Source organism: Bubalus kerabau, chromosome 20, assembly GCF_029407905.1.
Source record: "Bubalus kerabau isolate K-KA32 ecotype Philippines breed swamp buffalo chromosome 20, PCC_UOA_SB_1v2, whole genome shotgun sequence".
NCBI lineage: Eukaryota > Metazoa > Chordata > Mammalia > Artiodactyla > Bovidae > Bubalus > Bubalus kerabau.
In genome coordinates this window covers 8,725,624-8,750,072 of record NC_073643.1, presented here as the reverse complement: position 1 = coordinate 8,750,072, position 24,449 = coordinate 8,725,624, and the positions used below count along the sequence as shown (strand labels likewise).

Below are 24,449 nucleotides of genomic sequence, written 5' to 3'. Positions count from 1 at the left end.
TGCAGAGGGTGTGGGTTTGATCCTTGATCGGATAAAATCCCACGTGCTGCACGATGGCAACCAAAAAAAAAAAAAATTTTTATGACGTAAATGCCATAAAAACTGTAAAACTGATAACATTCAAATTAGTAATCAGTATAACAAATGATGTTTTGCTGAAATTAAATAAGTTTAATAGTAAACTGAAGTCTGTGTTTTCGTTTTCACTGGTTGAATTTATGATTTCTGTTTTAAGTGTGATCATCACGGAATGCATGTCATTATCATAGTTATTACTGTTTTCAACCCAGTTTGTTATTTTGATGGACTCTCTATTTTGTTGTTTTGTCTGCACCACGTGGCTTGTGGGATCTTAGTTCCTTGACCAGGGATCAAATCCAGCTTCAGGAGGGGAAGCACTGAGTCCTAAACACTGGACCACCAGGAAATTCCCTTGGTGGATCTTTAATAGTTTACTGCAAAAATAGTGCTGAAAAATAAGTACTCTTTTTAATGGCAAGTTCTTTATTGCTTAGTTAAGGCTACACTTACCGCTGTCCTGAAAATAGTTTTCTTCCACGCATCTATTTAAATACAGGTTTTTCCCCCAAGCATCTGTTTAAATACTGGCTTCCTTGGTGGCTCAGCAGTAAAGAATCCACTTGCAATGCAGGAGACACAGGTTCGGTTCCTGCGTGGGGAAGATGCCCTAGAGTAGGAAATGGCAACCCACTCCAGTATTCTTGCCTGGAAAATCCTTTGGACAGAGGAGCCTGGCGGGCTACAGTCCACGGGGTCCCAAAGAGTCGGACACGACTGAAGCGACTGAACAATAGCAAAGGCTACACTTACTGCTGTGAAGTGTTGAGAGATGGTTTAAAGCCAGTAGGAGCAGTGCGATTGAAAACAGCGTTGACTCCCCGGGACACTTTGTTGTGAGTTGGCCCCGTGGCCGCCCTCTGCTCTGCTCTGTCTGCGTCACTTGGCCTTAGTGAGGCACCAGTAGGATGAAAACACCAATGCACAGGTGGCTACTGCAGTTTCCTGACAGCTAAAGATAGTTAGAAGATCCAGGATATATATAGTTTCTTAAATGCTTAACATGAAAATTGAAAATAATTTTGAAATTCTCAGAGAACTCATGAATCTGTAGAAATAAGTCCTTAGATCCAAGAAATTCACTTTTATTAAGTACTAATAACATGATATTGCCAATAACAAAAGAAGTCCATGAAGTAGTAACACGTAGTATTTAAAGACAGTGTTAAGTAGAGTTGCTCAGTTGTGTCCAACCACGGGATTTTCCAGGCAGGTGTCCTGGAGTGGGTTGCCATTTCCTTTTCCAGGGGATCTTCCTGACCTAGGGATCAAACCTGCCTCTCCCACACTGCAGGCAGACACTTTACCATCTGAGCCACCAGGGAAGCCCCAATATTAAAAAAAAAAAAACTTTTTAAAAAAACCTCCCACCAAACCATCAAATAGCTGGCCTAGTTTTAAGCTTCTGAAATTTGTGCCAGGTTTAAGTCACATGATTTCTTGCTATTAATATTTTTTAAGCCTACAGTTTTTGTCTATTCTACATTCTCTCTACCCTTGTTCTTACTCAGCTCACTGCCTCTAAGTTACTCACCCCTTTCCTTTGCTACTTATTTCTTATGGCTTCATGATTTGGGTGAGGCCAGTCACAGGTCCCTGCCCTGGTCAGTTTTTATCTATGACCCTTCCTTCATGAGTGGCCCTTGGGTGTGTGCACGTGATGCCAACTGGACCAACTAAAAGTCTTTACCTGAGGGTCCTCAGACTGAAAAATGACAGAGAGAGTCTTTTATTCCTTGTAGCTTGAATGAGGATGGTGTAAAAGTTGAGCTTCTTAAAAGATAGCCACAGTGGAGATTATTCGTAATAGAAGAAATAGAGGCTTAACAAGAGGAGTGGAGATAATGGAGAGAGAATCATGGAGGTGAAGTCTGCATCTTCTCCTGTACAGTTCCCTGGTCATCTTCCGGCAAATTACCCTCTTGGTTGAAGCTAGTTCCAATTGGGTTTTTCACTCAGCACACTAGAAAGCATCCTTAAATAGTCCATATTATAATTTTAAAGATCTGTCCTTTTTACAGGTGAAGATGGAGCTGGAAAAACAAGCTTAATAAGAAAAATTCAGGGAATAGAGGAGTACAAGAAAGGAAGAGGATTGGAATATCTGTACTTAAATGTTCATGATGAAGACAGGGACGGTGAGTGTCGTTTACTTGTAATTAATTTTCCTGATGTCTTTCTTCAAGTTGTGCTGCTGTCCATATGAATATTGGTCTTTGACTTTGCTTAGTGTCATTTATTTTACCAGGATTCGTACTATCTCATGCCAGTCAGTAAATAGTTTAGGGTTTGGGATTGGGATTCGTATGGTGGTATTTTTAAACATCTTAAGGTATTGGTATGTGAACTTCAGCTTTCTCACTGACCTTGAAGAATCTCAGTTTTTAAGTTCCATTTCTCTCCTGTTTAGTGAAATAAGAGTGTTCTGTGAATATTTTGCCCTCGTTTTTCCGTCTTCTCATTTTTTGACAAGAAAATGTCATCTACATCCCAGCTTTTTTCATCTGATCAGCCATTTTTGTCTCCTGTAGATCACTTGCTTTCTCATTTTTGTATATAATATCTTGAATATGCATGACTCGGTCTTCTCATGGTAAGAATAGAAACAAGTGATTCAGTCTGTGGTTTGGGATTGAGAAATTCTAAGTAGAGGATGCTCATTTTCTGTGTTGGCAGTTAAATCATTTTCTTGAGTACTCATTAGGAATATACTGAGTTGGTAGATGTCACCTAAGTAGTTGAACCTTGCCAAAGGAGACCTCTCCTGTGGAGCTGCCATAGAATACCAAGTAGTATTGTGAGTTGGATGATGAGATGACTTTGTCTTGTTGCCTTGGTAACCTTCTTTGTCTTTTGCAGATCAAACAAGATGTAATGTATGGATCTTGGATGGAGACCCATATCACAAAGGCCTCCTTAAATTTTCACTGGATGCCATTTCTCTGAAGGACACTCTGGTTATGCTGGTTGTTGACATGTCAAAGCCTTGGACTGCTTTGGATTCTTTACAGAAATGGGCAAGTGTTGTTAGAGAACATATTGACAAATTGAAAATTCCTCCTGAAGAAATGAAAGAAATGGAACAAAAGTGTGAGTAGTCTAGACAATACAGATTTCGAAGACAAAATTTCCTAGTTGACTTTCATAATTGTTAGGAATTTTTGAGTTTGAAAAAGATTTGATGATGGAAACATAATGTGAGTACTGCCTTTGAAATTCAGTTTGGATGACGTGCTAGGTTTTAATATAGCTTTACACTGGAAGCATACGCATAATGGCAGACTCTTCTGAAGAGATGCCCTTTCTTCTTTGCCAAAAGGCCGTATGTGTTCATTTGGAGAGCGGTATTTCAGGATTAAAAAATTCTGAATCTTTCTACAGCTGCTCATTTTCAGTAGTTTAGTTTCTTGATAAGTGGAGCAATCTTATTAACCTTGTCAAAATGAAGTATGTCCATAAGGATGTTAACACTATAACATAAAGATGTGAAGCTGGTTTTATGGTTTATGAAGTACATAATATATTTTGTATGTGCCCACGTAAGTTGGAAATTTTCATGGAAATTATGAAAATAACATGGGTTGTTTCTGACAAGTTGTAAGCCAGTCGTCACACTTCTTTATTTCACTGAGAGCTCTTCATATGTTGGTGTTGCACTTCATTTAAGGAAATATACAGATGGCATGCTGCTGTTCTTTGCTGTCGTTAGCTGATAACTTTTAGGGGAAATTTGACAGCTTACTGAAATTTATGTGTATGGAAACAGTAAAAACGTTAAGAGAATGTATGTCCTAAATCATTGAAAAAGATATCTAACTGCTTTTAATCTGTACCTTTCTTTTCTTTTTGGCCATTGCCTATGGAGCTTTTTCCTGCCTAAGTTTCTGCCATAAGGTGGTTCTCAGTCTGTGGTCCCACGACCGGCAACAGTACAGCTGGGAGTTTGTTAGAAATACATATTCTCAGGCCCTACCGTAGACTGCTGAGTGAGAAACTTCTGGTGTGTGCTCAGATTTGAGAACCACTGTGAGGTTTCAGCCTCTGATTTGAAGGGCAGTAAAGGTGTGCATGGGCTTCCTAGAGCTCAGCGGTAAAGAATTCACCTGTGATGCAGAAGATAACACGGATTTGATCCCTGGGTCGGGAGGATCTCCTGGAGGAGGGCATGGTAACCCACTCCAGTATTCTTGCCTTGGAGAATCCCCGTGGATGGAGGAACCTGTCAGGCTACAATCCATAGGGTTGCACAGAGTCGGACCTGACTGAAGCGACTGAGCATGCATGCACAAAGGTGTACACGTGCCCCTGTGTTCCTACAGCAACCGTGGTCAACTGTCCAGGATACCCTCTTCCTTGATCCCATGTCAGTTAGGAGAGTTTTCCTCCTTTGTGATTCTGTATAATATTCCCTCATGCACTTATTATCCTGTGCTGTTGTTTTGCCTTTAAACATGAAAATCAGTCATGTGGAAATCCCTGTGTATATCATTGGTTCCTTAAGAATTCTTTGACGAGGAATTACTAAATCAAAGTATACTTTGTTAAGGTCCTTGGTATATTCACAGTAGCTTTTTTTTAAGTGAAGGTTTTGATAGTTTTGCAGATGAATTCTAAAAATTGTATCAGTTTTGGTAATACCTCATGAGTTCTTATGGGAGTGATAGAATAAATATGGCTCAAGATTGCACCTAGATAAAAAGACCTGAATAAAAAGTTTAGAGAGAAGTTACTATTAGAAAGTCATCTGGAACCATCTTTTAAATTGTGGACCCCCCGCCCCCCGCCAACACACATTTATCTTTTCCTTTATCTGTCAAGTGCCCTTTGTGAGTTAGAGAGGAAGAGGGACAAAGCTCAGTTGTGACTAGCCCACAGTAATTTGCCCAGATGAGCCAGGCCTGCATTGAACCCCACTCTTTGGAACCACTCAGCGTTTGTTCTGCCTCCTGATAATTAATGTGGGTCCAGTGTCCAGTGTTTCTGTACTGTCTTCGAAGCAGATTTCTCAAACCCTTTTTGTTTCTTAAAAGACCAAGTATGAACTCTAGTAAAAAAAAAAAATACGTGTCTAGATTATGGCAGAAAAGCTACCTACTGAAATGAAAAGCTAAACTATGTATTAAATTACCTTACTTTGATTTTCAGTGGTGAGAGATTTTCAAGAATATGTTGAACCAGGAGAAGATTTCCCAGCTTCCCCTCAGAGAAGAAGTACCGCGTCACAGGAGGACAGGGATGACAGCGTGCTCTTGCCTCTGGGTGCGGACACGCTCACACAGAACCTGGGCGTTCCAGTGCTAGTCGTGTGCACAAAGGTTAGTCTGCTTCCTGTAGATGCTGCTACTGATGTTGGCCCGGGATGACCAGTTGTTTATTTTCTAGGCTCCTTGTGGAGGTGACACATTACTTTTTCTAGGTAACTTCCAAACTAGAAATAATAGTTTAAAATATTGAATGCTGTTCACATGTTAGCCTTGTGATCTAAATCGTAGTTTTCTTGGAAAGAAAGTGTTACTTCAGATGTTCTATTGTGATCGAATTTCATTTTCCTAATTCTGATTAGACTTCAAATTGTGTAGTCAGTTTAGTAGAAAAGATTACAGGTAAGATGATGATTATCAAGTTTGTAAAATATTTTCCTGCATTGAGTTATATATGCTGATATCTTGATATATTAGGAGATTATGTATATAAAATGGACTTGATTTTAAAGACCTATCAGTGCTCATTATGTAAAGTTGATATGCATCTATCAAAAGCCTTTTATTAAGAGATTCTGGTAGGGTTGCTATTATAAAAATTCTGTTAATTTCGTTCTGTCACTGTATATATACACTTTATAATAAAATCAGATTTCCTTTAAAAAGTAATTTATACTTCATCTTCTCCCTATTTGGTCTTAAGTAGTGTGTTTTTACTTTAGTAAGCCACGAACTAGTTAAGAAAATGCTTTTGCTATCTAAAATTATTATCAAAAAGTAATGTGAAATTTGTGCATATAATTGAAAGAGGGTATGGAATTCATCTTTGGAATAAAAATGATAAATTTTAAAATATAATTTAATTTTTGAAGAGTTTAAAGTAAAACTTACCAATAACAAAGGAATAGGAGTACGATTTAAAATAATTAAGTCAAAATTTGTTGCCTGCTTTTCAAACGGTAATTCTGGTGTAGTTGGAAGTGTTGCTTGTACCTTTTCTGTAAACCTGGCCTAAGCTCTCCCAGTAGAGTCCTTTCGCGTGTGGCTTGTTTTGATTTTGTTTGGCAAACAGCTGCTTATTGGCAGCTATTTTCCTGTTTTTACACTGCAGATTGCCTCATAAAAGATCTTATTTTCTAATGAAAAAAATGTTGAGTTTAAAAGGGACCTGAATCAGTATCAGATGAGTCATAGATTCATAAAATTTTCAAGCCAGAAGAGATCATTTATAGTATTTTGTAGAATCTAAGGCACCATCAGTTCTACTTGAGTTTAAGAGGTTTTAAAATATGTGGGTGTGGGAGAATGTGTGTCTCAGATTAGATGAGTTACTCAGCTCATTTTGCAGACCCTGGACATTGAGGTTCAGCCTGTTACTTGCCACATCCTCACAGTTCAGTTAACAATATCTTTAGTAAACTGTCACGCTTTGCCAAGTGTCATTATAGTAATTAAATGTATCTTTAATAATTTGAAATGCTCTCAGTTCTATAGAATGGACAAATATGCCACATTTTATATGCTGTTTATAAAGGAAACCGTCCTATGATAAATATACACGACAAAAAATGACAGATTGGACCCCAAATTAATACTTGTTTATTTTTAGATTTCATAAGCTTCCAATTCAGAAGTTTTGGTGACGTTACTTGGATGTCATGTTTGGAACATGCTTTAATTTTTTTCCTAACATTTTTTTGTTGCCAAGTAGAAATCAGATTTGTTTCATTGATTGAACTGGTGACATTTCAGAAATACCCTGTAATTCCTCTTTTCTACTGTTGGTAAAATTGAAGTGAGAGTGAATAAAAGCACCAGAAAAGTAATGAAGGTCAATTTGGAGTTGTCAGATCATCAGAGGAACAAAGGGGAAATGGTGTGTGGTACAGACTCCCTGGAGATACGGAATGTTTTAGAGAACTTGTTCTAGAATGTAAGTCATTGAGTTAACAAGTATAACCGCCGTTTATAAGCTTGTCCTGTTATTCTTCCTTTATGTACCAAAACTTTCTCTTTGGTGTTCTTATCACCAAAGAGATCAGTATATCATAGAAGTCAGTACTTCTTTAAGTAATGAAAGCATTCATTAGTCTCAAGACTCGGACTAAAAGTCGCTAGACAGATAGGAGTAGTTGATACTCTAGGTCCTACCGATCAGTCACCATATCAGAGTTGTAGTTTCGTGATATTCTCCCACCCAAAATTGAATTTAAATCATTATATTATTATTTAAAGTTAATATTGTTCTTTTTAAAATTATTTTAACTCATTAGTGTGATGCCATTAGTGTGTTGGAGAAAGAACATGACTACAGAGATGAGCATTTTGATTTTATTCAGTCACATATCCGGAAGTTTTGTTTACAGTGTATCCTTTTAATACATTGGTTGGTGCAATATTTCTAAGCTGTTTGTTTATTTAAGTTGAGGAGTAAATTGATGAACTTAGAAATTCCATAAACTTTTATCTTCCTATCTCTGGTTAGAAATTTCATTTTAATTCCCAAGTATCTTGGTATTTTGAGATAGAAAAGCAAGTACTGAAATATGTAACTTTGATTTGATGTGTTTAAAGTACTATGATTAAGAAAAATAATTCTCAGACTTAAGCACAAAATTCTAACAAGTTAGCATTGTAAATATTCTCATTTAAAACTGGTGTTCATTACTTGGGGGTGGGTGGTAGGGCAAGATCAGTGTTTGGGTTTGTGTGTTCTTATGTTTAATATGTTTAGTATGTTAATCTTCTCCAGAGTATGCATTCATCCCCATTGCATAGTCTGAGCAATGGTTTTAAATGGTTTTTAAATCTGGCTCTGCCCATCTAAGAGTTAACTGAATTGGAACATTCAAAAGGAAGGCTGGAGAAATCTGTGCTAAATTCTGAAAAAGCTTTCTGGGTTAATTTTGATGATCACAAGGTTAGAAAACCAATCATAGGAATCTTGTGTAGTCTAGGTTGCAAGGATTAGATGAACCAATGAATATACAGCTAAGCAAAGGATAAAATGAATCAGTGAGTGAATGCTTTTAGAATTTCCTGTTGAAAACTTCAGATGGCTTGAGAGCAGTGAAGGAGAAGTGTGCTCACTCGCCCCTCCTGGATCAGATTTGGTGCAGTTGCATTCCCGAACCAAAGCTCGTGGGTCTGAAAAGTGACTGAATGATAGGTATTAGGACTAGATAGGAAGAGTAAGTGACAGACACGTGTTTAGAGTGTCCGAAGGTTTTCATCGTCATTAGTGCACGTTGACCACGTGGAGAAAGCCTGGCCGAATAATGAAGAAGATCGCTTGACCCTGGGAGCCTCCTTTTCCCCCTTTTCCTTCAGGACTTTGTCCTCTGCTGCCCTTTCTCTTCTCATGCCACATAATGGTTAGTTGGGTTGAATTAAAGGGCATTCGTCTGCCAAAGAAAACAAAAAGTGGGAGTAATTGAAGTCAGGTGTTTATGGCCTTTTTAGTTATCTTTGCAGATTAGAAAATTTGAGAACAAGCACTCTCTTTAAATGGTTATTTAAAACTACACTTGAAAATGTATACAGAGAGATGTGAACAGGAAGAAGATTGTCCACTAAAATAATTACAGACCTGTAATAAAGCCGGCTGATTTTAAAAGAATACAAACATATCACTTCAGGAGAGTGAGTTGTGTATGTGGGTTTGTGTCTGTGTGGGTGAGTGAACTTAAGTGAAAAGTGAAGTCGCTCAGTCATGTCTGACTCTTTGCGACCCCAAGGACTGTGAGCTGCCAGGCTCCTCCGTCCATGGGATTTTCCAGGCAATAATACTGGAGAGGGTTGCCGTTTGCTTCTCCAGGGGATCTTCCCGACCCAGGGATTAAACCCCGGTCTGCTGCATTGCAGGCAGACGCTTTACTGTCCGAGCCACCGGGAGTGAGGGCAACAATTCAAAATCATGTTTCCTTTAAAATTAAAACATGTTTCATTATAATGCAAATTTTCCAGCTGTATAAATTTTCCAAATTATCATAAATTGGTTCTCATTGTGAGAAAGATGGTTGACAAGTTCACACAGTTAAGCTTTTACTTAAGATTATGAAGTTTGTTTCTACCAAATTAAGTATTATGACAAGTTAAGTATATTTCGCAATACTATTTTAAGGTTCTCAAGCTTTGGTTCGTGTCCTAGAAAATATGAATATCCCAGTTCAGAGGTTAGACCAGTCTCATCACTTCCTCCTGGCCTGAGTCACCATTTCTCTCGGGACCCAGCATCAAGTGCTAGCAGATCCCCCTGAGCAGTGGTCAGATTTCTATTAGCCACTCCCACCACATCATCTGCCAGGAGTCACATGGCCCCTTTTTCTACAGGCGTCTCTTGATCTTTTGGTCCACAGGTCATTTGGATAAAGGTCACAGTTAGAATCTGCGTTCGTTACTGTGTCTTCATGTAGGCTTGTGTTATATCACATTTTGGTCGCAGTTGCTGTGGATTGTTCCTGAAAGCTCCTTGATGTTTCTTGATGGTTCATCTTCTCTGTTCAGTGGCTTTCCTGAGCTTTCTCCCCAGGGTCCTGATTCCTGAGACTAGTAAAAACTATAAGAGATGCTAGTGCCGACTACCTTTGTTGAAAAGGCAAGACAGTTGTTTTGATAAATAATATCCCTCCTTCATGAAGTTTAAGAAGGTAAAAAGCAAAAACAAATCTTGTCTTCATGTGCTGTAAATATAGAGGTAGTAGTGGACTCAGTTAATTACCTTTACTTTCTTGGCTAACGAGATTTTTGCCCTCCTGAGTTAAATCAATTATGTAGAGATTGTTTGATTTGAATTTAACATGTGTGAAATACTTTATGATTTTGAAATTCTTGATTACCGTGTAATTATATCCATGGAAATTATTTTTGAAACTAATATGCTGTAAATGTTAAACTGAGAACGCAGACTTTTACAGTACCTCTTCATGGAGTTTGTCCAAAAGTTTCTTTAACGGTATTATTCAGATGGTGCAGCACTTATATACACTTCAGTAAAAGAAAATAAAAATATAGATTTAGTATATAAGTACATCGTCCAGAAACTCTATGGATTTCCTTATAAGATTCCTGCTGTTGTTGTGGAAAAAGATGCAGTATTTATGTAAGTATGCTTTTTTAAATTTTTTTGGCTGTGCCACGCAGCACATGGGATCTTAGTTCCCCAACCAAGGGTCGAACCCTTGCCCCCTGCATTGGAAGTGCTCAGTCTTAACCACTGGACCACCAGGAAAACCCTACTGTGCTCCGAAGTATATTGTTCTGTCATATACTGTTGCTGCAGTTTGATGCTATATCATTTTCAGTTTTGAAGTGAGACCAGTAAACTTTTCCTTGATGAGTTGGTGAGAATCTGTTCCTAGATTATTTTATTTATAACATGCTTTGATTTATTATTGTTGCCTTTTAGATTTACTGCTGGCCTGAGCCTTTTTGAAAGGCTGCTATTATATCTAACCTATCTATTGGGTGCATGTATCAGTCAGTGTATCTGTTCTTTAATTGACTAATGGTACATAAAGGACCCAATGTATAATAACCTAGATATGCTTTGAAAAGTTATCTGAATAAATGGGGAGGTAACACTAATGATTAGTTCCTCTCAAAAAACCTGTAATGTCAGTTCTAGAATCAAGAAAGTTAATAAATTTAAGTAGAAATTAGTAAACTGTAACTTGAGTATTGTAATAGATTAATTTTCCATAATTGGTCAAATTTAACTTCATAGAAACTGTTCTCCTTAATCTGATCAATGAAAGAATGACTGTATAAATGGTTGAGAATTTATCATCTGTGTTTCTTTCTAGTCCAGCAGGGTGGGATAATGATAAGAAAATAGGAATATTACATGAAAACTTTCAAACATTAAAAGCAGAAGATAATTTTGAAGACATCATAACTAAACCACCTGTCCGAAAGGTAAATTTTAGTGTATAGTCTTAATAGTCTTTTAAACTGAGGGGGAAGCCCATAATTTTAAGATTGTAGGTAGAAAGGTAAGGGGTTTCATTTCTATCAAGTTGTGAACTTTACAACCTGGGGCTCAATCAAAAGCCAGGAAAACCTTGGTGGAATAATTGTATTCGCCTTTGGCTCTTGAGACAGATCTCGCGTCTTCTTCACGGTCATGAGTTGTTTGCACTAGCGCTCAGCAGGTCCGCGGGCTGCCAGGCTCCATTGTATTCCGTATTGTTGCATGTCATTCTTAAGATTTTTAAATCTGATTCCAGATGATACTCTGCTTTCATATGTCTTGATTTCGCTAAGGATGGTGTTTTATGGTTAGATAGTATAGACACTTCTGAAAAGCTGTATAAAGTTGAGTATTCGCATTTAGTAAGTTCTCACTGACTTTTAATTTAAACATGCTTCAGGAAAAAGTAATGTTGATTCAGCATATAATAAGGGTCTTAATTAAAAGTCCAAACATTTATAGAGCAGTTAGAAATAAGACACATAGCATCAAATGAAAACTCAGTTAGTGCATTATTCGGTTTGAATGTCTATTAAAAGAAATGCACACTTTAAAAACAATTTTTTTCCCATTCTTTCTTTTACCAGCGAAGTTGTGCTTCAAATTGTTTTTTATTCATTCCACAAATATTTATTGAGCTGCCGTTTAGGCATTAGGTGCTAAACAGGACCATAATGTAGTGAATCTGTAGATGCCATCACTCAGGTGGTGGTCTGTGCTCTGGAAAGGAAGCCCAGTGAGGGAGGGGAAGTGGGTGGGTGGGGGGTTACAGTCGGGAATGGGGAGGGCAGGTCCGATGAGAGGGGAGGATATGGAGGCATGGGAAGAGAACGTGCACGCCCTGAGGCAGGAGTGTGTAAGGCGGCTGGAGGGGCTGGGAAAGAGCCCCCGGGAGGGCCAGAGCAGAGGGAGGAAAGGCAGAGCGAGGGTCTTGCGGGGCCTCAGCATTAGGCTGCAGGCAGGGCTCTGGATTTCATACTCATGGATTTCATGCTCAGTGGGGTGGAAAGTGACGGGCAGGCAAGCTGCAGTGGAGGTGGGATCCAGCCTGCCTTAACCTTTCCAAAGGGTCGCCCTGGCTGCTGGTTGACAAACAAGACAACGGCCTGCCTTGCACAGAAACGGGGAGCAGGAGGCATTGGCAGCGCCCCCCCCTTTTTTTCTAATTGTTCAGCAGATGGAAGGGATATTATATTTTTATTTCAGGAAATGAGGAGCAAGTTGCTCTTCTCTCAACTGGGATGTTGTTGGCCCTTTTAAAACACCTAACTGTTGTTTTGTTGTTGTTTAGTCGCCAAGTTTTGTCTGACTCTTTTGCAACACCACGGGCTGTAGCTCACCAGACTCCCATGTCCATGGGACTCTCCAGGCAAGCATACTGGAGTGGGTTGCCATTCCGTTGTCCAGGGGATCTTCCTGACCCAGGGATTGAACCTGTGTCTCCTGCATTATATTCTTTACCACTGAGTTGCGCAGATTTGATAAGCATGTATAAATCTTATAAGAGTCTATATGCGTGTGGCTCGTGGATTGTGCTGTCCAGTGCAGTAGGAACTGGTTACATATGGCTCTTATGGGCTCTTAAGTGTAAATTAAGTACAACTAAATGAGAAGTTCAGTTCCTCAGTCACGCTAGCCGTTATTGCAGCTCCTCAGTAGCCACTGGCTGACAGGTTGGACAGCACAGATATGGACATTTATATTAGTGCAGATCGGCATTGGATGGCTCTGCTGAAGGGCCCTGGGGAGGGCAGTCCACCCATGTATATGTGATACAGGTAATATTCATATTCTTAGTGTTTTTAAAAAATTGTGCTAATCTAGACAGTGAGTTATGAATGACTTTAGCATAATGACCTGTTCATTTATGCATTGCTCATTTCAGTTTGTGCATGAGAAGGAAATTATGGCAGAAGATGACCAAGTGTTTCTTATGAAGCTACAGGTATGAGATTACATCAGAAGCAGACTTAGTATGGTTAATGGTTACACAGTTCTTGTACACATTTTCTTTAAAAACAGCAATACATGACTGAATGTCTAACCTAGACTTTTTGTGTGTTTTCCAGTCCCTTTTAGCAAAGCAACCACCAACTGCAGCTGGAAGGCCTGTGGTCAGTATTACAGATCCTGACTAAACGATTAAAATGCAGTGCATATTGTTTTAGTTCTTAGTTTCTTTAATTGTGTATCTGTCTCTTATGGGTGTACTTGGATATAAAGTTGAATTAAGAATTCCCCTGGAATCTGTGAGATTTTAAAAGATAAACTTTGATTCCCTTTTAGAATATTGAAATCATAAAGATCTATTTTGTACCGTTTGCCCTGTATCCATTACTAGGCTGAACCATTTTTGTATGTTGTTTTATAAATCCTCACAACAGCCGGATGAGGCAAGTCCTATCCTTATCCCCATTTTGCAGGAGGCGAAATGGAGGCTTTCTAGGACATCATGGCTTATCTGAGATTAAGTTGGTGGGATAGGATGCAAGTCCAGATTTGAGTCTGGATCTGACTCCCATGCTTCTTTTCATAACCATGCTTCATTATTCTGTGTGTTTCCCTTTTTCCATTGAAGGGAAAATTAATATGCTAAAATGTGAGGGGTCCCTGGTATTCTAATAATGAGGACACGGTTGCTAAACACTTTTGTCCAGGGCTTGCAGCATAAAGGGACCAGTAGAAGAGATGGGGGCCAGTTGTAAAGGACTTGTTTATGTGATAATTTTTGTGAAGTTGAGCTTTCAGGGTTTTATACATATGGCTTTCACCTTTTTACCTAGGACGCCTCACCAAGAGTCCCAGGAGGCTCCCCTCGAACACCAAACAGATCTGTGTCATCCAATGTTGCTAGCGTGTCACCCATCCCTGCTGGGTCAAAAAAGATTGATCCAAACATGAAAGGTACATTTCTCTCTTTTTAAGAGTAAACAACACAATGTATTTCACAATAGAAATCTACCCAGTGTCATCCCACCTCTTGCCTAAGCTATTTTCTTTTTTATGCAGTAGTGTCTTGTCTTTGTGTATCTATAGAGATAGAAACTCAGAGTGAATCAGACTGTGAACCATCTTACAGTGTAGTTTTAACATACACTCTATGGTGTGCACTTTATAAAAGCTTTGTGTTATATTTACTCATGCTGGATCATCGAAAAAGCAAGAGAGTTCCAGAAAAACATCTATTTCTACTTTATTGACTATGCCAAAGCCTTTGACTGTGTGGATCACAATAAACTGTGGAAAATTCTGAAAGAGATGGGAATACCAGACCACCTGACCTGCCTCTTGAGAAACCTGTATGCAGGTCAGGAAGCAACAGTCAGAACTGGACCTAGAACAACAGACTGGTTTCAAATAGGAAAAGGAATATGTCAAGTCTGTATATTGTCACCCTGCTTATTTAACTTACATGCAGAGTACATCATGAGAAATGCTGGGCTGGAGGAAGCACAAGCTGGAATCAGGATTGCCAGGACAAATATCAATAACCTCAGATATGCAGATGATACCACCCTTATGGCAGAAAGTGAAGAAGAACTAAAGAGTCTCTTGATGAAAGTGAATGAGGAGAGTGAAAAAGTTGGCTTAAAGCTCAACATTCAGAAAACGAAGATCATGGCATCTGGTCCCATCACTTCATGGCAAAAGATGGGGAAAGAGTGGCTGACTTTATTTTTCTGGGCTCCAAAATCACTGCAGGTGATGACTGCAGCCATGAAATATAAAGATGCTTACTCCTTGAAAAGAAAGCTATGACCAACTTAGATAGCATATTAAAAAGCAGAGACATTACTTTGTCCACAAAGGTCCGTCTAGACAAGGCTATGGTTTTTCCAGTGGTCATGTATGGATGTGAGAGTTGGACTATAAAGAAAGCTGAGTGCTGAAGAATCGTTGCTTTTAAACTGTGGTGCTGGAGAAGACTCTTGAGAGTCCCTTGGACTTTGAGGAGATCTAACCAGTCCGTCCTAAAGGAGATAAGTCCTGGGTGTTAATTGGTAGGACTGATTTTGAAGCTGCAACTCTTAATACTTTGACCACCTCATGCGAAGAGCTGACTTGTTTGAAAAGACCCTGATGCTGGGAAAGATCGAGGGCAGGAGGAGAAGGGGTCGACAGAGGATAAGATGGTTGGATGGCATCACCGACTTAATGGACATGGGTTTGGGTGGACTCCGGGAGTTGGTGACGGACAGGGAGGCCTGGCGTGCATAGGGTCACAAAGAGTTGGACACGATTGAGCGACTGAACTGAACTATACCTATAGTTCATTGGAGAAATTCATGTTTTACTTGAAATGGGTTATTTGCAATTAACAAGCAGAAAAAAAACTGTATGCATTATAGTTATTTCTATAGGAATACTTGCCCTATGTGGGATTAGTGGGTGAGACTTCATGTCTTTTCATGCCCCTTCCTGATGTTTCTCAGTTGTTCAGGTTACCTGTCATCAACATGGAGCCTTAGAGTTTGCCTAAACCTAATCAGCATTCTATAAATACTAACTAGTAAGAGCTCCCACCGCCCTTAGCATTTCTTTCCTGTTTGTATTTTTCTTCTGTAAATTGTTTATTGCCCTTCTGTGAATTGTTTATTTTTCTTCTGTGAATTGCTTATTTGTCCATTAATCTCTTAGAGCTTCTACTGATTTTCATATCAGATTGGACAGCTTTGTGTAATACTTGAAGCAACTATTTTTATTTTTGAAGAACCCCTTTCAAAGGGGATATATATTCACAAGTAGCATCTGTTTTAAATGCTTTTGGCCTTTTAAAGATAACACTCTACCCTCTTTCAGCAATGAACCTAGCACAGCAAAAAAGAAATAAAATGTACAGAAAAAAATAACACTCTTAAGTTTTTAATAATTATCTTGCATTCTTAACACTTACTCATATTTTGTTTTATATATGATTGATTAGAGAAGTTACCCAGCCTCAAAAGATTTAAGTTGGCCTGGATGTGGAACATCTTCTGTGTGTGATTCATTTTCTGTGTATCATTACTGTAATAATTTACAGAAAAGTTGAATGCTTTGAGTACGTTTTTTATCCCTTTTTTTTTTTTTTTAATAGCTGGAGCTACAAGTGAAGGTGTCCTGGCAAATTTCTTTAACAGTTTGCTGAGTAAGAAGACTGGCTCCCCAGGAGGCCCTGGTGTTGGAGGTGGCCCTGGAGGTGGGGCTGCGGGCGGAGGCGGCGGTTTACCATCGTCTGCCAAAAAGTCAGGTACTTACTGGAGCGTTCCTTTCTTAACAGCTGTATTGCGCATTTAAAGTGTGCATTTCAGTGTTTTAATGTATTTACAGACTTACACAAACCAGTTGTTGTTGTTGTTTAGTTGCTCAGTCACGCCTGATTCTTTGATACCCAGGGACTGTAGCCCACCAGGCTCCTCTGTCCATGGGCTTCTCTGGGCAAAAATACTGGAGTGCGTTGCCATTCCCTTTCCAAGGGGATCTTCCTAACCCAGGGATCGAACCCATTTCTCCTGCACTGGCAGGCGGATTCTTCTACACTGCTGAGCCACCAGGGAATCCACGCACAACATTACCGTAACCTAATTTTAGAACATTTTCATCTCCTTAAAAACATCCACATCAAAAAGAAGGAATGTGAGACAGTTCTAGTGAGAAGGTTAAACCTAGAGCCTAATAATAGAGTGAAGAAAGTCAGAAAAAAACCAATACACTATTAGCACATATATATGGAATCTAGAAAAAGTGACACTGAGGAACCTACTTGCAGAGAAGGAAAAGAGATGCAGAGCATGGACCTGTGTACACAGTGGGGGAGGGAGGGAGTAGGACAAATGGAGGAAGCAGCCATGCATATACACTAGCAATATATATACACTACCAGGTCGGATGGATCCTGGGGAGAAGCTGCTGGGAGCACGGGGAGCCCAGTCTGGTGCCCTATGATGATCTGGAAGGATCGGGTGGGGGAGAAGAGGGAGGTAAGGGAGGGAGGGGATGGATGTATAATTATGGACGATTTGAGTTGTTGTATCTCAGAAACCAACACACCATTGTAAAAAAAATTTTTTTTAATTAAAAAATCCAACCTGTTATCAGTTACCCTTCCCTCCCCTGCAGTCCTCCTCGGCAGTGATTTGCTTTCTTTCTCTTCGTATTTGCCTGTCTGGAGATTTCATATAAATGAAACAGTACATGCCTACTTAAAGTAATGTTTTTGAGTTTCATCCATGTTGTAGCATATGTATCAATATTTTTTTACTGTTGAAAAAAATCCCATTGTGTGGGTCTGCACACATCTTTTATTTATCCATTCTTCAGTTGACACGCACGTGTTTTCATTTCTCTTGGGTTCGAATCTAGGTGTGGGATTGGTGGGTCATGTAGCACCTCTGTGTTTAAAGTTTCCAAAATGCTCCACCACTTTACATTCCCACCAGCAGTTTGAGGACCTTAGTTTCTCCACATCCTTTCCAACAGGTGTTATTGTTCATCTTTGTGGGCTTTTGTTGTTTTTTCTTTTGGTTTTGCTTATCCAAGTCCAGAATGTCTTTTTTGTTAGAGACATTTTTGTGTATATGTCTGTATTTTAGAGTGAAATATAATTGATGAACAATACTATATTTCAAGTATACGACCTAGTGATTTGATTTTTTTGTTTTGGCCACACCGCACAGCATGTGGGATCTTAGTTCCCCGTCAAGGGATCAAACCCATGCCCTGTGCAGTGGAGGCTCAGAGTCCTAACCACTGGACTGCCAGGGAGGTCCCTGATTTGATATTTATTTATACATTTATACATTATACATTTATACATTACAAAATGGTCACCACTTGTCCATCTTTTTGGTTAGAGACATCATTTCAGCTGTGAAGTTGTATCTCATTGTGGTTTTGATTTGAATTTCTCTGATAGCTAACGATTTTGAAAATCTTTTCACATGTTTAATAATTTTATCTATTCTTTGGTAAAATGTCTATTCAAATTCTTTGCCCATTTAAAATGGGGTTGTTTTTATTGAGTTCTAAGTGTTTTTTATATATTCTGTTTATTGGACATTTTTCAAATGTAGAATTTGCAAGAATTGTCTCCCCTAAATAGAAGACATAGAATTTGCAAGTATTCTTGTGTCGGTTGTCCCTTCACTTTGTTAAGAGTGTCCTGTGAAACACAGAATTTTTAAATTTTGATGAAGTGTTTTTTCCTTTTGTTTTTGTAAGTGCTGTTCAGACTTTAACCAATTCTTTTTTAATCACACCTTCTTGCCACCCTTTTCTCAAGTACCTGCTGCTACCGTTTTCAATCTTACAGATTTCTGAGTATAAATTGAATTAGTTTCTGGCTTCTGTCACCCTCAGTGTAGAAAAGATTACCTGTCTCAGGGTTGCTAATTTAATTACCACTCACTCATCTTTCCAGATTACAAAATTTTGTTGGCTATTTTCTAGCTATTTTCTGGCTATTTTCTATGTTTGTTCTGTGCCTTCTTATTTAAAAAACCTTAATGAGATGAAATGGTAGGTGCTAGTTTTACTTCTATTTGGTAACAGACCCTACAGTTTAACATGAGGGACTGTAAGGACTTCCCTGGCAGTCCAGTGGTTTAGACTCTGTGCTTCCACTGCAGGGGGTGTGAGTTTGATCCCTGGTCAGGGAACTAAGATCCCACATGGCGTGTGACCCCCCCAAAATTAAAAATTAAAAAAAAAATGAAAATGAGGGAATTTATGTTTAAATTAAGATGTTTATATATACATATATGTGCTTTAGATAAAGTTTTAGATATATATGTGTTTAGATACATATGTGTAAAGTTTTGGATATATATGTATTTTAGGTAAATACATGTTTACATATGTTTTTTAGACGCGTGTTAGATACAGTTAGTGAAACCATTGGCAGTTGTTAAATGAAGATGCCCTGGTGTCAGAGATCCCTTGCCTTATGTGTAAATCGTGGCCTTTTTTCTTCACTGTAGGCCAGAAGCCCATCCTGTCAGACGTCCATGCGGAGCTGGACAGAATCGCACGGAAACCAGTGACGGTCTCCACTACCACACCTACATCTCCTGCGGAAGGAGAAGCTTCTTGAAGATGCCAAATAAAGCCATTTATTCACTTTCTGGGATAATGTAAACTTGCCTCTGCCTTCTCCTTCAGAAGTGGGATTAGGGAGCTGGAGTGCTTTTTCAGATGGACTAAATTTATGTCCTTTTTTTGTGTGTGTGGTTGCCCATTTTTTAATAAAAGGGAACTATACAGAAAAAATTATTCTACACTATGTAGGATTGCTGTTTGCATCGCCACTTTGCATAAGAAAGTAATTTTGGATTTTGAAAAACTCAAATTTATAGATGTGAAATACAGCCATGGGATCATATTCTGAAGGCTAGTTAAAACATCTAGGAGGGTTTGGGAAGGGCAGAAAAATAATACGCTTTGGGCATTTGACTGACTTGGAAGTCCAAGCTTATTTTAGTTAAGACTGTTAAGAAATCTTTTAAAGAATTATGTAGTAGTTTTGCTGGAAAAGGATGATCAGTTGTCAGATTTTCCACCCCACCGTAACTATACCACCACACATGGAATGTGCTGAGAATCCTGTCAGGTAGCATTGGATACACTAGTCACTGTCTTAATCCATGGTCCTATAAGTTATCAAAATGTGATTTAGAAACTTTGGTCAAGATTTGTTTCTTTAACTGAGAAGAAAAAGAAAGCACACTGCCTGAATGGATAAAAGAAAAATGCAGAGGTTAAAATGTAAAGAGGTATAACAGTCTGGATTTGTCTATATCTATATATATATATATATTTACCTATATATATATATATATATATGACTCTGCCTTAATATACCCCTTTTTTGTTTGTGACTTTCAACTGTAATCAGTTAATAAAGTATTTATTCTCTGCATTCAGGTTCAAATAACTTGTTGCATTCTCTTATATGTAAATCTATATTTATCATACAGAGAATAAGATTTGTCAGTATTTTATTTAACTTCAGAGGATTATTAAGCTTTCTCCTCTTCTGAGAGACAAGTAAGTACCTGAGATTACTACCCTGTAAGTCTCCTTAAATTAGGAATTTACCTTGATCAGTACATCTTCCCTATCAGCATGTCTTGAACTATCAAATCTAATGTCAGCATTCCTAGTAGAAAAAAATAAAGCCTTTTTTTAATCATTATTTAATGGGCAGAAACTGTTTTAGAAGTTCGGCAGATTCACACGGCTGCTCTTACCGTCCTTCCAGGTCAGATCACCTGGTGGTGGTTTCACCTTTTGAAACTCAGCTTTGGAACATTTGTAAGAACAGTTAGATTTTCATACTGATGTTCAACTAAGGAACGTACATACGTTTGACCTATTGCTTAATTTCAGATAATTGAGGGAAAACGGTTACTTCTGTTTACATTGGTCTTTGTTATAACTTTATAATATATATTCCTAAGATTTTTTTCCACAAAATATTTGAGGACAGTTCTTCTCCTTTCAAACGTAATTCTTTCATTATAACTTTAAAATCTGTTTAGTTTTATAAGTAGTGTTTGGCTCCTAATGGTTGAATGTAAATACTAAAATATATGAGAGGGTTATAATTTGTTTCAGTGTGGGAAAAACTTAGGGTGTTTGTGGGCATGGAAAAATTAATTTGCGAAAACATTTTGTTTGATAAAATGAGGGGGAAAATGCCGTTGATAAAATCTTAACGATTCTGCAATTTTCTGGTATTGTAAAGGCCAGTTTTCCTAAACTAGTTGTACTTGAAGTAAGTGAAGCCACTGAAGAGAATTGCAGACCGTGCTTCGTGGTATACTGTGGCATGTCTGCCATGTTGGCATGTCTAGACCAACTCATGGTTTGTTTTTTTTTTTCCTGTGTACATTGGAGATATACTAGAAAACCCTCAGAATTGCTTTGTTACCTGAATTAATTATAACTGTTCACTTTATATGAGGTTCAGTTTTAACTAATTGAAGATCTTTTGTTTACTGTGGTTAGACTTTAAACCTTTTTTGGTCCCAACTTTTGCAAGGAAATTTGTTTTTAAACTACTTAATTTTTTTTTTTTCCTAGCTTTTTTTGATTGAAGTACACAGTACAGAACAGTAGACAACTTACAGGTGTATGGTTTGAAATACCACAAAGTGACCACATATAACCAGCACCAGCATCAAGAAAGACAACGTTACTGGTATTTCCTGCGTGCCCCCCGCCCCCGAGTCCTCCCGCCCACCAAGTAATTCCTGCCCTTTCCTCTAAAGCCATAGCTCAGTCTTACTTGTATTTAAGCTGTGTATAAACGGACTCTTAACATCTCTGTTTCTTTGCGTCAGGCTTCTTGCCGTTTTCTGGGGAGCCTGCGTTTCGTTGCCTGTAGCGATAGTTACTAATTCTCATTGCATCGCAGTATTTCTTGTGCAAAAACACTGGTTTCTCTAGTGAGCTGTTGACAGGGCTACGTGTGTTAGTTTCCTATTGCTGCTGTAACACACTGGCAGAATTTAGTGGTTTAATAAAAATGTGTTATCATCTATTCTGGCGGGCAGAAGCCCAAAATCAGCTGTGCTAGGTTAACGTGTCATCAGGTCTGGTTTCTTTAGGAGGCTCCAGGGAGCGTCTGTTTCCTTCCTTTCCAGCTTCTAGAGGCTGCCTGACTTCCTTGTTTCCTGGCCCCCTGTCCATCTTCAAAGGCAACAGCGTTGCATCTTCTAGTCTCTGCTCCCAGCACACCGCTTCGCTCTGACCCTGCTGCTTCTGCATATCAGGATCCATGGGATTAAATTTGGCCCACGTGAGTAATCCGCTGTAAGCTCCCCCAACGCTTCACTCTCCTTGCGTGCATGGTTTCTGAAGAGCAATTGAATGTTATTTTATTGCCTTGGGTCCTCCATAGGCGGTGTTTTCCCTTTGACTTCTTCTGAGATTTTAAAAATCTTTGATTTTATGCAGCTTGAATATAATATGCCTAGGTGCCTAGGGGTGGGGGTGGAGGAGTGGTTATCTTTAGTATTCTCTGAACTTCCTGGGTCTGTGGTTTAGTATCTGACATTAATTGGGGGGAAATTCTCAATAATGTTAACTTGGGGGAAATTCTTGGTCACTATTGCTTCAGATATTTTTTCCGTCCTTTTCTCTCCTAGCATTCTCATGTATATGTTACATCTCTTGTAGTTGTCCCATAGTTTTGGGGTATTCTGTTTCCTCTTTTTTTCCCCACCCTCCCCCACCCCCAGTCTTTTTTTATCTTTGCTTTTTAGTTTTTGAAGTTTCTGTTACCCTATCGTCCAGCTCAGAGATTCTTCCTCAGCCAAGTCCAGTCAACTGATGAGCCCATGGAAAGCATTCTTCATTTCTGTTACAGTTTTCTATCTGTTTTTTAAAAAGGTTATTTCTTAGAATTTCCGTCTCTCTACTTAAATTACCCATTTGTTTTGGTGTGTTGTCTACTTTTACTGTTAAAGCCCTTAATGTGTTAATCACAGTTGTTTTAAATTCATGGTCTAACAGTTCTAATATTTCTGCCGAGTCTGAATGTGATTCTGATGCTTGCTGTGTCTCTTCAAAGACTGTGATGTGGTTTGGTTTTTTTGTGTGTGTTTTTTTTTTTTTTTTTTTTTTTGGCCTTTTGCTCTGCCTTGTGATTTTCTGTTGACAGCTGAACATGATGTACGGGGTAAAATGCGCGCCAGTGAATGGACCCTTTAGTGCTGTGATGGTGAGGGGTTGGGGAGGAAGTCTTTCCATAGTCCTGTGATCAGTTCTCAGTAAGCCTGTGTCCCTGGGCTCTGAACTTCACGAATGCTTCTCTAGGGGGAGCTGGAGTTGGGGATTTCCCTGCCAGTATGTTCAGTCTCTAATAAAATAATTTCTGCTGAGGGCAGGCCTTGTTAAGAACAGATGACTTTGACTTATTTCAAAATGGTTACTTTCTTCCTTCCCCTGCCAGAAGCACCAGGGGATTTTTCTCTGAATTTCCCTCTGAGACTCTAGTAGAATTCCTGGACGTAAAACTCACAAAACTGTGGGGATCCCCTTATGATCCCCATAGTGTTTAACTCACAGGCCTGTCCATGCTGAGCTCCAGCAGTCTGTTAGTCACGGTCCAGGGCCTCTCACCCCAGCGCTGTCTCCCTTAGAAGGTTTCTGCCTGGAAGTTTCTGCTTCAGTTAAGTTGTGATTCTCTGTGTCCACCCACCTGTCTCGCCAGTTTGGGGGAGTACAGTTGGCCCTATCCCCTCGCTTCTGACAGATCCAAGGAGACTTGATTATTTTTCTCAGTGTGTTCAGCTTTTTTACTTACTAGATGGAGGGATGACTTCCAAGAATATGGAAGTCTGTTTCCCCTCTCAGAATCCCGATTGCACCTGTGGATTTCCCTTACCAGGAGGAATAGTGTACACAGGCGCAGGGGTTAGGACAGGGGCACCCGGGCACTGGGATTCAGCTTCCTGCCAGGCCCCTGGCTGGTCACTCAGTCTTCCTCCTGCTGTTACGACTTGTGCTGTCATGAGCAGTCTTCAGCGTGTCCTGTGGAAATGTGTCCTCCTTTCTGTTGGGTGTGTATGTCGACCTGGATTGCTGGATTCGTAAGCTGTGTGTATTTTCAACATTAGCAGATATTAAATGTTTAGCCAAATAGTTTTTCCAAAGTTATAGGAGGTCGCATTTCTGGGAGCAAATGTTTGCAAATTATATATCTGATAAGAGTTTAGTATTCAGAATATCGGAAAACTCTTTAAAACTTCATAGGAAATCAACCTAGTGTTAAAATGGACAAAATACTTGAGTAGATACTTCTTCAGAGAAGATACACAAATGACAAGCACATAAAAAGATGCTTGATGTCATTAGTATTGACTGGGGAAATGCAAAACAAAGCCACAACGAGATCCCACCTCACAGCCAAAAATAAAAAATAAGAATTGGCAAATACATGAAGAAATTAGAACACCTGTATGTTGCTGTTGGGAATGTAAAGTGGCACAGCTACTCTGGATAGCAGCGTGGTGGTTCTTCAAAAGGTTAAGCATATAGTTACCATAAGACCTACCACTTCCGCTCCTGGATATATACCCAACAGAAATGAGAATGATGTCCTCCTAGAAACATTTGTATACAGATGTTTATAGTAGCATTATGTATAACAGTACAGCTATTACAGCTAGTAATAATGGCTAAAAGGTGACAATAACCCAGACGTCCATCAGTGC

General features: G+C 39.0%; 1 protein-coding gene across 2 annotated transcripts in view; it reads left to right on the top strand.

Moving 5' to 3' along the window:
* Positions 1–19,497, top strand: part of DYNC1LI1 (dynein cytoplasmic 1 light intermediate chain 1) — a 53,379-nt gene extending 33,882 nt beyond the window's left edge. The window contains exons 4-14 of one of the 2 annotated variants that reach the window (XM_055557233.1): positions 2,100–2,216; positions 2,938–3,168; positions 5,224–5,393; positions 7,553–7,646; positions 10,245–10,380; positions 11,084–11,195; positions 13,136–13,195; positions 13,320–13,364; positions 14,034–14,154; positions 16,328–16,480; positions 19,209–19,497. In XM_055557233.1, coding sequence (XP_055413208.1) covers positions 2,100–2,216; positions 2,938–3,168; positions 5,224–5,393; positions 7,553–7,646; positions 10,245–10,380; positions 11,084–11,195; positions 13,136–13,195; positions 13,320–13,364; positions 14,034–14,154; positions 16,328–16,480; positions 19,209–19,321 — 1,352 coding nt within the window. In that variant the 3' untranslated portion in view covers positions 19,322–19,497. The remainder of the gene's footprint in view (positions 1–2,099; positions 2,217–2,937; positions 3,169–5,223; positions 5,394–7,552; positions 7,647–10,244; positions 10,381–11,083; positions 11,196–13,135; positions 13,196–13,319; positions 13,365–14,033; positions 14,155–16,327; positions 16,481–19,208) is intronic. The other variant, XM_055557234.1, reaches the window with a different exon arrangement.
* Positions 19,498–24,449: the final 4,952 nt, after the last annotated feature.